Source organism: Hoplias malabaricus, chromosome 16 (assembly GCF_029633855.1).
Source record: "Hoplias malabaricus isolate fHopMal1 chromosome 16, fHopMal1.hap1, whole genome shotgun sequence".
In the NCBI taxonomy this organism is placed as follows: Eukaryota; Metazoa; Chordata; class Actinopteri; order Characiformes; family Erythrinidae; genus Hoplias; species Hoplias malabaricus.
The window spans coordinates 25400253-25412447 of NC_089815.1; the positions used below are offsets into that span (position 1 = coordinate 25400253).

Here is a 12195-nt window from a genome sequence, read left to right on the forward strand (position 1 = left end):
TATTTTTTTCTTTTTTTATTGTAAATTGTATATTTTTTCCTAGTTCCAAGCAGTGAGAGGCTTGATGTAATGAGTTCAGATTAAGTTGTGTTCATTGACTTACTGAATAGTGACTATTTAAAACCTCTCTAGTCATCAATATTATATATTTAGTAAGTAAATAAGTAAATAAAAAGAGGTTTTACTCTAAACTTTGCCTTTATTCAATGTGCACAGATCTTTTAATATACAAAGTACCGGACCTTGCAGCGCTGTCTAATGTAACTCACAACAGTTTTAACCATTTTTCCTCAGCAGCGTTGTAGCATTGCTGTACTATAAACAACACCACACTTACATTTAAACAAACTAGAATACACTAGAAGTGTTTTTTAATCTCAGATTGGGGTAAATTAAAAAATCTGGCAACTTCACACACACGCTGCTGAGATGTGCGTCATCAGAGAGCGACAGAACTATGATAAGCTACGCTCCAGAGAAGCGAGCTTAGCTAACATCTTGATGCGGATATAATTCAGTTTAAAACATAAAGCGGGCGACTCGGGAGAAAATCGAAAAATGTGCTGAAATGCTAGGCAACGGTTCTTGTTCAGATTTGAGTGGAATGTGTGTAAATGAGGTCCCGGAGCCTGAGGCTGAGGCGCCTGAAGGGCTAAAGGGCGAAGTCGCTCCTATCAAGTTCGTATTTCTTCCCTAAGCCTGTTGCAAATGTTTTGTTTTCCTTGTGAACGTATTTTATTTATTGTTCTCCTCTGTCTTCTGTTTAGTGGGAAACAGCGACGGGCCTTGCTGAAGAGAGAAAGAAGGAAAAGAAAACGCCAAGCACTCGCTAAACTCAAATTATGTAGGTTATTTTAAATTATACTCTGTATTTAAAGGGGCGTTCCAACATTTCATGTATTTATGTATATGATATAAACAAATCTAATCATTGTTTCTGTAACTGCAAAGCTGTTGATCAGTCTGAAAATGACAAGGACCATGATGGTGGTGGTGGACATAAAGACGTGGAGGAAGATGAAAGGTACAGTGTGTCCCTGTAGTTGCTGCTATTAGGAATGTGTGTATTTAAATAATTTCGTTTTATGAATGTTTTATGTTTTTACCAATCCAGGCAGCGTTTACACCAGGAATGGTTGGAGAGGGAAAGGATAGCTCAAGAGGAATTCAGGCTGAAGAAGGAGAAAGAAGAGGCAGCTCAAAGGAGAAAACAGGAAGAGGAGGTAATGGAACAGCTTAGCAAATCTGGACAAAGGCTGTGTTGCTTCACCCCACTCTGATTTTAAATAAATCTGTTATGGATTTTGTTTTAAACACTGCAGCAGAGAATCAAGGAGGAATGGGAGGAGCAGCAGAGAAAAGAAAGAGAGGTGCAGGAGCAGAGGCAGAAGGAGAAGAGAGACAGAGAGGTGATCCCTGCATTCGGAGGATAAAGTGAAAGAGGCTGATACCCCCTTATATATCCTCCCACTAGATGCTTTCATATTTCATATTAGTCTCTATAAGTTAGTAAAATATCATTGCACTACTGAAGAAGTGTTTGTAGGTCGGTAATATAAATTTAAAACCCACAGACATGCCATTTTTTACTTTTGTTGGTGTTTTGCTTGCCAACTTCCTTTTTTTAACACTAATACTGGGCCAACATGATTTATTTTTAATGCACATTTTACAGTTGTATAAATCCAGTAACTGGTTGGTAAGTAAGTAAGTAAAGTCATACATCAGCATATGAAAACCATGTTTTGCAAGGTGATACTGTTTGCTGATTGAAAAATATAGAGCAGGTTTATGAGTAAACTGCTAATTGTTTTACCCTATGTTCAGACTTGGTTGTTATACATAATGATTTCTTCATGATACTCCTTAACTAAGATACACACACAATGCCTTATGCCTACCGGTGTCTTCTTCTGCAGAAGAAAATGTATCTTTTCATCATGTTCAACCTTTAAAATATAATTTGACTAAAAAGTAAAGATCCTAGGGCAATTTAAGGAAAAATACAGACATAAATCAAGATGTGTTTTCTGTTAAAAGCTGTGAAAACGGTGGAATTCCTCTTGTCTATGTTTGCTGTCAGGGGGAATACAATACTTACTTAAATGTGTGATCTTAACAAATTCTAACAGACATGTTCTAGCTCACTGCAGGTTTTCATCAGCCATACTGTATGTTTGCACCATTTATAGGAAGCGGTACAGAAAATGTTGGACCAAGCGGAAAGCCAGGTATCCATGAACATCATTATATGGCGTTTATTTGTATTTGTAGTAGACATAGTCAGTCATTTTGCTTATTTTTGCTTGGGTGCTGTGTGGGCAGCTGGAAAATGGAGGCTCCTGGAAAAACCCTGATGCCCCAGTGGATTATGGAACAGAAAAGGACAAAGCAAACTGTCCCTTCTTCCTTAAAACTGGGGCTTGCAGATTTGGCGACAGGTAAGATGTACTACTTGGGATGGGATATAACTTATTAATTTATTTTGTCTTGATCACTTGACTTTGTCATGGACAGGTGCTCTCGAAAGCATGATCACCCAGCATCAAGCAGCACTCTTATGGTCCGGGGTATGTTTGTGACATTTGGTATGGAGCAAATCAGACGTGATGATTATGACACAGACGCTAGTCTAGAATACAGTGAGGAGGAGGTGTACCAGCAGTTTATGGACTTCTATGATGATGTACTACCAGAGTTCAGGAATGCTGGGAAAGTTGTGCAGTTCAAGGTAACAAAACCTAAAAGCAGCTGATGAAAGCCAAATCTGTAGAAAGAATAAGACATTTCAAACTTGTTGTGTTCTGTGGCATTTATGTGTGTTTTTTATACATTTAGGTGAGCTGCAACTTTGAACTTCACTTAAGGGGAAATGTTTATGTACAATATGTCACGTAAGTAAGAATGGTAATGTGTGGTTGTGGGTTTTGCAGATGGTTGGCCAAGAGATGTGTGATTAAAGTACATGTTTTCGAAGACACACTTTATGATTGTCTTTTGTATGTGTGTGTGTATGCAGTGAGGATCAGTGCAAAGAGGCATTTATGATGTTTAATGGGCGGTGGTATGCAGGAAGGCAACTACAGTGCGAGTTCTGTCCTGTTACCAGATGGAAAACTGCAATATGTGGTAAGATATTTTGTAGGAGGAGCACAAATATTTGAATTTTATATGTATATTCATTCCATTTAACTGTTTGACTACACCTTAAATTCTCACACAGTGTTTTTAAATTGTTTAAATTGTCTCAGGGCTTTTTGACAGACAGAAGTGTCCAAAGGGTAAACACTGCAACTTCCTCCATGTATTCCGGAACCCGGGTAATGAATTCTGGGAGGCGGACCGTGATCTACATTTGTCTCCTGACCGTGGCGGAGGCTTTACTGGACGACGGTCAGAACGTTTGCTATCACAACGTAGCTACAGCCCTGATCGCTCTTATTACAGACGAACTGATAGGAGGAGCTATAGTCGAGAGAGGTACAGAAGGAGACGGAGTAACAGTAGAGAGAGGCGGAGCCGCAGTCGAAGCAGAAGCAGAGAGAGTCGGAGGTCTCAGCATTCAGTGAGAAGGGGTGAGAGGTACCAGAGAAGTGAAAGACGCAGGTCACGTAGCAGAGGAAGAGATGGAGGTCGCCATTCGCTAACAGACACAAGAAAGGTATCTCCACGGAGATCAGAATCGAATAGTCCTCAAGATGAGTCCAAAAATGGAACTGTTAAGAGGAAGAGTGGGAGCCAAAGCCCAAATAGTTGTGATGCTGCTTCTACCAAAGCAGTTACTTCCTCACGTCACCATAAACGCTCTAAAAAGAGCAAGAAGAAAAAGAAGAGCAAAAAGAAACAAAATCGAAAGAGAAGCAGGTCCCGTAGTCGGAGCTCATCTGCGGGAACAGGCAAAGAATCAGAGGATGAGGATGAAGGGCCTGTAAAGAACAAACAAGATCTGAGCACAGAAATGCCTGGAGAGAACAGCAAAATAGCTGAGCCTCTCGCAGCACTCGAAGAAGAGAATTCAGAGAATGATTCATATAACTCGTCAAGTTGAAGATGCGCCACTGCAAAGCACTGATGTCTCAGCTGCCAACACTGATGCCGGAACCAGCACTCCAGCGTTGCAGGAGTTCCCAGTCTCCGTCTCTGCAACCCCATGATCTACACATTCTCATGTGTTCTGTACCGCTACACATGTGACTTTAGAGTGCGAGTTTGCGAAGATTAGGGTTTGTTATCCAGTTTTGTATACAACAATGTCTGTTTAAGATGAACAGTGTGTAAATAAATGTTTATTTTAATAAAAATGATATCTTTTTCTTAAGTTATTCGTATGTCCATATATGGGGACATGTTGTACAGATCATTTAAACAACAGTAAAAGTTCTCTTTTAATATAAGGTAATAGATTTGGCCGGCGATTGCCATTTTGGATTCTTCTGCAAGCTGAATCATTGTGCATAGTATGAGTTATAAATCTGAGCCACGTGAGCTGTCTAGAACTCAGTATTGCTTTTCCTCTCAACTTTCAGTCATTGTTACATTCTGCTGTAAGTCCTGGCAGTAGACTAGTCCTTGGCCCTTAGGTTAAGAGACAACAGGCAGCTGTTTTGTGTCTGTACACTGGGCAGCAGGTTTACCAGTCACTGTGGCATATTCTTAGACAGTTTAAAGCTAAACATCTGCCATTTGTTGTTTGGTTTCTATTATCTGAAACAATTATTTATTTTACTAACTGTTGGGCAATGAGAAAGATGTAAGAAATGAAGCAAAACTCATTGTTGACATTTAAGAAAATTGCATTTTATTTCAAGAAAGCTTAGTACATCCTAGAGAGGCTACATAGTGAATCACAGTGTAATCTGAAAACCATTGATAAAAAAAAATCTAGATGCAATGTGTAAATTCTTTGGCATGAAACCAGCAGGGTATTTCATGAAGTCAGATGTTTATCTACAGACATTCTTAATACATCTTGTTTTTTTCTGCTATTGGACAGTCCAGCATATGGCTTGCAGGTCAATGTATAATCATGAGCTGTATCTGTGCACAACAACAACAGTGGAAAAATGACCAGGGGGATATTCCACAAAGCAGGATTTCTCAGGACTATTTAATAGCTATCATGCTCAGCTTTGTTCCTATTGGACAGGCTTGACTTTGGGCTTAAGTTAGCTGACTAACTGAGAAATCCTTTGTTGAACAGCCCACTGAATATTCTACATATTTCTGAAGGTTTCCTAGAATTGTGTTTGCAAAGGCTCTCAAAAGACAATATAAAATTCTATTGACTGCAGGATTTTAAGCTTAACCAGCTGAAATATCTGACAACACATCCATAACACTCACCGCCTGTGGTTAATATTTATTTCTATCAGAAATGCGTTTTCCAAATGCTGAAACGTACATCTTATTCCATATAATATTGACCAGTAAAGGTTATCTCCTTTAAGACTTCTTGCTCCATCATATTTTGCTACTCAAGCATTTCTATATTCAGTTTATAGTCCCGTTTTTCATTGTCAGTATATTATTTGGTCCCAAACAACTGATTCCATTTCTTACAAACAAATGCTTTTGTCTCCATTGAGACAAATGAATTAAGCTTCCACCAAGTTGCATAAAATGCTGGCAAAATACAACAACTGTGAAAGTAATTTTTAAGGCAGTGGAGGGTAGACAGTGAGGTAATATGGCAAGTTAATGAAAAATGTTAAAAATTCAGCAAGCAGATTTCTTGTTTTTAGTTACTAAATGGCTTCTGTTCTCAAGATACTCATAATAGCTTAATGCTAATCACTAAATTCACTAAATTCCCAGATAGTGTTCTAAGAATCCTAAAGAATCAAATGTAAACAAAAGGTTAGTATTATAATTTCCCTTGCACATTAAGCTAAGTCCAGGCACTCTCATTTTTATAATACAAAATTTTGACCAATACCTCTGTTGACAAATGCATCTGAATACTGTAAATAAAAGCAAATTTAGAATAAAGGAATGAATGTCTCTTCTGGGGCAAATGAGAGATTTTTAATATTTATGTGAGTCCAATCTCCTCCAGAACACTGCGTGGAGCTTCTGCTTCCTGTAACAATTAGAAGACATCCAGTTACACATGTGCACATACGAAAAAAGACAGTGATTCTTAATATATGCTTATGAAAAGAATTGTGAAAGGGTTAAACATCCTGCACTACGTAACCAAAGTGGCAGTACACTCATATATTCATTATCTGTAACCCTTATCCAGTTCAGGGTTGCGGTGGGTCCAGAGCCTACCTGGAATCATTGGGCGCAAGGCAGGAACACACTCTGGAGGGGGCGCCAGTCCTTCACAGGGCAATACACACACTCACACATTCACACCTACGGACACTTTTGAGTCGCCAATCCACCTACCAACGTGTGTTTTTGGACTATGGGAGGAAACCGGAGCACCTGGAGGAAACCCACGCAGACACAGGGAGAACACACCAATTCCTCACAGACAGTCACCTGGAACGGGACTCAAACCCACAACCTCCAGGTGCCGCCCCACTCATATATTACCACTCATATATTGCCACAGTATTTGTTTCATCATCCTGAGGACCCACTCAATATGTAAAGAACAAAATATTTGGCAAATTCAATATGACTTCTATTGGAGTCCTGTCTCTTCCAGTACACTGTGTGGTACAAGCAATACTGTGCCGCTCAGAGTAAAATGAGCTTAAAAGAAGCAGTGTCTCTATACCATTTGACATGTACCTCAATATCATAACATTTAAAATAATGTACTTTGAAAATTGCTGGTATTTCCATAAAGTATCCAACCCCCACCTCTTGTAACATATCTGCCTGTTCAATGGCCTTCAACACAATCTTCTTTGAAGTCTCCTGAGCTTCTCCGCCCAGTATAAACTCATCCAAAATGTAGTATGCCTTCTCAAAGTTAAAGATTATGTCCAGTTCACAAACCTGAATGGTACAGAAGATAGAAACCCAAAAATACCACAGTTATAAGTATGTTTGGGGACAATATGCTTATGAAATATTATAATAAACATAAAACTCACACTGCCAAAATATTTGTCCAGCAGCTCTACATATCTGTGGATGATCTCAAGGGTAATCAGTTCATTCTCCTGATCTTCAACAGCACAACAAAAATAAAGGCTGGCATATCTGAAACAAAAAAGAGACAAACTGAAGAAAAGAACTGGCATGCTGAAAAAAAAGTAAAATGTTGCTTTTGACACATTGTTCTCTTTATTATCTGACCGTAACATAATACAAAACCATCAATCACAAAAAACATAAGCTACAAATCTGTCTTGACCTTGACAAGTACATGACATGCTTCTTACACTGTCACTTGCCTTTGATACCATTTGATATCCATTCAACAGCCACTCTCTTAAAAACATTTACTTGTGAGTTCACCATGCCATAGAGCTTGAAATATTCATCCAAACCTGCCTGGACTTGAATACTCAAGTACTGTTGTGTTATACTATGTCAAATATGTATTGGGCTTGTGTAAGGTTTCAGTTTTAGTCTGTGCCCTAATTTTATCTTACATGCCCCATGCTTATTTTTTTCTATAACTTTATTTTCATAACCTTTTAATCTGGAATGTCGCTCATAATGCAAACAATGAGGCCCTCCATTCCAAGCAGAATTACCCTCAGGAAAAAAAGATATATTAACCTCTTGTAGACGATTTTCAAGTCCCTCCATTCCAGGAAACTGCACATCTTGGGCTTACGAGCCAGAACCATCTGGATTACCTCACGGGAAATCTTTTTCTTCTGGGTGTCAGACAGGGGTCTGTACCATTTCTGCAGCCGAAGCTTGCCCTGGCGACTGAAAAGCAGCATGAACTGCATCTGTGAGCAAAGAAACAGAAGCAAATTATAATATGTACAGTACCTTATAAAGATTTATAATAACACTTTAAGGACTATAATGACACTGTAAGTATAATGTATTTAGATTTCAGTTTAATACTTCACATGTGTTATTCTTGCCTTGTGCAGTATTTCTGAAGATCTGTCTTAGACTAATATGAAAGACAGTCTTGTAGAACCCTCTAGTTAAATGTATGAATTGTTAAAGTTTTAAAATTGACCACAGAGCCCAAAATATTATGATTTTGGCATCAAAGTTTCAACCTTTGAAATGTTGTCTTTGTACTTGTTTCAAATAAATATTGGGTTTAAATGATTTGCACATCATTGTATTACGTTATCATTTACATTTTGTTCAGCATCCCATCTTTTTATTAATGAGTTTTGTTTATACACATCAGTCATGACATTAAAGTGACCTCCTTGGTGAGCATTCTCAGCACTGCAGTGACACTGCCGTTGTTGTGGTGTGTTACACTGGTAAGACTGGATCAGTCACAGTATTACTGCTGGAGCTTTTAAACATGGTGCCACCTCATTGGATACTCTATTACAAACACATCTTGTTGGTCAACATAATATGTAAAGTCAGAGACAGCAGCACTGTTACTGTACACTTCAATTAGACATCCTCTAATCCCTTATGAGTGGTCACAGGATGCTGCTGGTGGGATATTTTTGGTTGGTTGCTGCTTCTCGGTGAAGTTGGCATCGTCCTGTGTCTGGTCCATTTTTTCCAGTGCAACAAACACAACCCCAAGTCAGTGTCACTGCAGGGCTGTGAATGCTCAATCATGAACCTAATACCTGCTCTGTGATGGTCCTTTGGGGTTTCTGACCACTAAAAAAACAAGATGAAAATGTAACAAAATATGCAGGTCCCCAAATGTAGCACTTTAGAATTACACAGTGCACTTAAAGCTGATATATCGGACAAAGAATGTATACCCAAGGTGATTAATTATTTGAGTGAAATATTTAAGTGTTTGCAAACTAAGCTGAAAAAGTCATAAAATACATCCCTAAAGGCTCCGTGTTGTTGCCAAATTAAACACTAATCTCTTCCAAAGAAAACTAACGTAGATACAGTTCTGAACTCGTCTCTCCAACGTGATGAGTGTGTTGTTTTGGGGGGTCGGCCACTCCCAGTGTGTGAGGCATTTCCCCCACAAGCTAATGTTCTCTGTCTCTCCTTGGCTTCAGGAACACTGTTTTATAACTCATTAGCCACACAACGATGCTAAATATTAACAGACTGGCTGCTAATATTCGCTATTTACTTTATTTTATGACGAAACATAATACTCAGAAACAACACAGGGGGGAAAAATGGCCCAGACGTCCTTTAGCGAGCTAAGGTAACGGTACAGTTCTCCTTCACATCACACACCGAGCAGAGAACAAGGCTGTGCGTAGCTATGAATACATACAGATATTTTCCCCGAGAAAACAACAGTAATTTAGTTACCTCTGCTCTTTTAAGAATATATCCGTCCCGAGAATTCAGCTACTCGTCTGCTGTGATAATGAGCACCGTTAATCACACCACTATCTTTCCTCTCATTTTTTTTATTCCGTTCGGTAAAACGAGAAGAATCGCCCATTGGTTCAGAGCAGAGCCGTAAATATGCGTCACTCCGGAAACTCAAATTGCTCCTTACACACTTTATAGTGCACTCGGTCGGATAATATATTTTGTATTCTTCCAAAAATATATCTCCTGCAAGGAATCATACACACATCCATGAATGTCAAATGCCTCGTTGATAAATATATTATGCTGTGTGTAGGTGCTACACATAGCTTTGTGTTATATGTATAATTAAGTTATGCACTACGTAGGGAACTAGGAGCCATTTTAGGTTTACCCAGACGGTTTGAAAACGAACAGTTCTTTTACTGATAGGTTTAAGGTTTCGTGTAATGGTGTACACGTTGTTGTAACTGTGGTATGAAGTTTGAACTAATCTATTTTCATTATTATTTATTATTATTATTATTATTTCTTCTTTTTACCCCTAGACAATAGGGGTGTCTTTTTGGGGAGTGTAGTTCCTCCTCTGTCCACCAGAGGGCAAGAGGAGCTGTGCTTAAAAGCTCTTTAGATCCGCTCTCTCTCGCCGGGCGCGGTGGCGTGCGCTTGTAATCCTAGCTCTGGGAGGCTGAGGCTGGCGGAGCGCTTGAGCTCAGGGGTTCTGGGCTGTAGGGGACTGTGTCGATCGGGTGTCCGCACTAAGTTCGGTATCGATATGGTGCTCCCGAGGGAGCTTGGGACCACCAGGTCGCCTAAGGAGGGGTGAACCGGCCCAGGTCGGAGACGGAGCAGGTCAAAGCCCCCGTGCCGATCAGTAGTGGGATCGCGCCCGAGAACAGACCCTGCACTTCAGCCTGAACGATACAGCGTCACTCAGTCTTTTGCACTGTTAAACCGCCTGACTATTTTGTATGACTACAGTAACTGGTGATTTAACCAGTGCCTCACTTGTAATATGTACATATAACCGTTTAAAATGGAAATTGAATTTACGTGGCTTCACTGACTTTAGTATATAACGGGCTATAAACTCTCAATGCAGCAATATCAAGAGACTAAATCATCAGTTTTAATCCGTTCTGTAGCATTATATTATAGCATTATACTGCCTCCTGTGGGTTAGACATAAAATTACACATTATAATTAAAAACTATCAAGTCATGTCCAGTAGAGGGTGCTACTGATTTTCTCCACTCCAGCTGAACACCAGCAAAATCGCGTTATCAGGTGTCACCTATATTGTAAACTGTTTTTACTATATTAAAGTACCACTACATGGAACCTGAGAGTTTACTACTTCCAAATGCCAGGTATTTATCCCATAAAACCTAACACATAGATATTTCTGGGAATTCCACAATGTCCACAAAAAAAAGATGAATTTCAGGACTGGTTTGTATTGTTGACGTCATATGTTGTGTAGTTAGGACCCACCATGATCCATTCATATTTTCTCAGCCGGTCAAACATTTGCCCCACGAAGTGAGGCCCTGTATGTTCTGAGATCTGAGATGGTGAAAAAAAAAAAAAGGGGGGGGGGGGACGACTACTGACGTGCAGACTGACCAATTAAATGTTTACAGGGAAGGTTATCGCCCAATAAAGCTACTTCACCACGCCCCCTTCTCACTTAAGCGAACCAATCGGAGTAGGGGAGGGCGGGACTAGTTTGTGAACGAAACTTCTCGAAGTTCTATGTTAGCTCTAGAAAAACTAAATCCCGGACGTTTATTAAAGTCTAAAAAGAGGACATGTCCGGGTAAAAGAGGACGTCTGGTCACCCTACTGTTAATAGATAATGGGCTTTAGATGGGTTAAATGTAGGCCCTCCAGCTAGTTTGGACATGAGTTCCTTGATCCACCGGGAAAATATCTTGTATGGTTTACACATTCTATTTAAACTGCTCTTATCTACTGTAGACTATATCTGGGTTTCTTGTGACCCCTGAAACATGTTTAAGTGACCCAGTGATCTAATCTCAATTACACTGCGCCTGTGTAAATGGTAATTTAATTATGTCTGTGGCAGTGTGTGTGTGACATCTGAATTTATCTGCAGCTGATTCAATGATCTACATCATGTATTTAGTCTCACCTGCTGTTGGCTTTCTACACCCCTTACCTGAAAATGAGTGAATATATCCAGAACCTCAGTGTCTTTTGGTGTAAACACTCTGACAGGTGTTTTCATGTCTTTTGTTTATGGCACAACAGGCTTTGATGGATGGTTAGGAGCATTTTGTTTTGTTTGTTTTTTAAAACACTACAGTCATGTTTGAAGCAGCACAATACATCCAATTATTCTTTAATTACTCCATAACTTTTTAATTGTTCAGTAAAATAATGCATTTTCCTGAACTGTTTGCTGTGCGTCTACTTTTGATTTCATTTGTACTTACTTCCGTTAAAAAATATCAATTACTATTACAATTAATTTTAGTGTTCAGAATATATTATCAGATTATACATTTAAATGTATAGTGTGTTAAAGCAAAGTAAAACGGCAAAATATATTGCAGGTGTCATCCAGATCTACATACCAACAAAAGTAACTCTCGCATTTTACTGCATCATTTGCAAATGTAACAAGATTCACAATCATTGTGGTTAAACATTAATGATGTGCTCATGTACTTATAAATGAAACAACACCTGAACAGCAGGTGTGCCCAACCCGATTTAAAGCAATAAAAATAATAATGTGCACCTGACCCAGTTTCTTTTGAAGTAAAACCATTTCTAGGAATAATCTGATTAATTCACTCAGAGTGGTG

General features: G+C 39.1%; 2 protein-coding genes across 2 annotated transcripts; one reads left to right on the top strand and one right to left on the bottom strand.

The window, feature by feature from the left end:
* Positions 1–415: 415 nt before the first annotated feature.
* On the top strand, positions 416–4269 carry zrsr2 (zinc finger (CCCH type), RNA-binding motif and serine/arginine rich 2). Its single transcript, XM_066647654.1, is given in 12 exon segments — positions 416–678; positions 768–844; positions 952–1024; positions 1115–1223; positions 1323–1409; positions 2193–2231; positions 2326–2441; positions 2518–2731; positions 2839–2894; positions 3020–3129; positions 3252–4038; positions 4040–4269. Coding segments are annotated over 12 exon segments (1893 nt in total). The 5' UTR covers positions 416–568; the 3' UTR covers positions 4155–4269.
* Positions 4270–4782: 513 nt separating this feature from the next.
* On the bottom strand, positions 4783–9477 carry ap1s2 (adaptor related protein complex 1 subunit sigma 2). The gene is made up of 5 exons (XM_066647494.1): positions 9355–9477; positions 7687–7865; positions 7053–7161; positions 6817–6954; positions 4783–6079 (listed from the first exon to the last, which is right to left on the bottom strand). The coding sequence occupies exons 2-5, from the start codon at positions 7863–7865 to the stop codon at positions 6032–6034; spliced, it is 474 nt and encodes a 157-aa protein (XP_066503591.1). The 5' UTR covers positions 9355–9477; the 3' UTR covers positions 4783–6031.
* Positions 9478–12195: the final 2718 nt, after the last annotated feature.

Excerpts from the sequence above, each read along its gene's own strand:
- ap1s2 (XM_066647494.1), bottom strand. The coding sequence starts at position 7,865 with ATGCAGTTCATGCTGCTTTTCAGTCGCCAGGGCAAGCTTCGGCTGCAG. Across the intron at positions 7,162-7,686 it reads TTGAAAATCGTCTACAAGAG|ATATGCCAGCCTTTATTTTT; the intron begins GTTAATATATCT and ends TTTTTGTTTCAG. Across the intron at positions 6,080-6,816 it reads AGGCAGATATGTTACAAGAG|GAAGCAGAAGCTCCACGCAG; the intron begins GTGGGGGTTGGA and ends TAATTGTTACAG.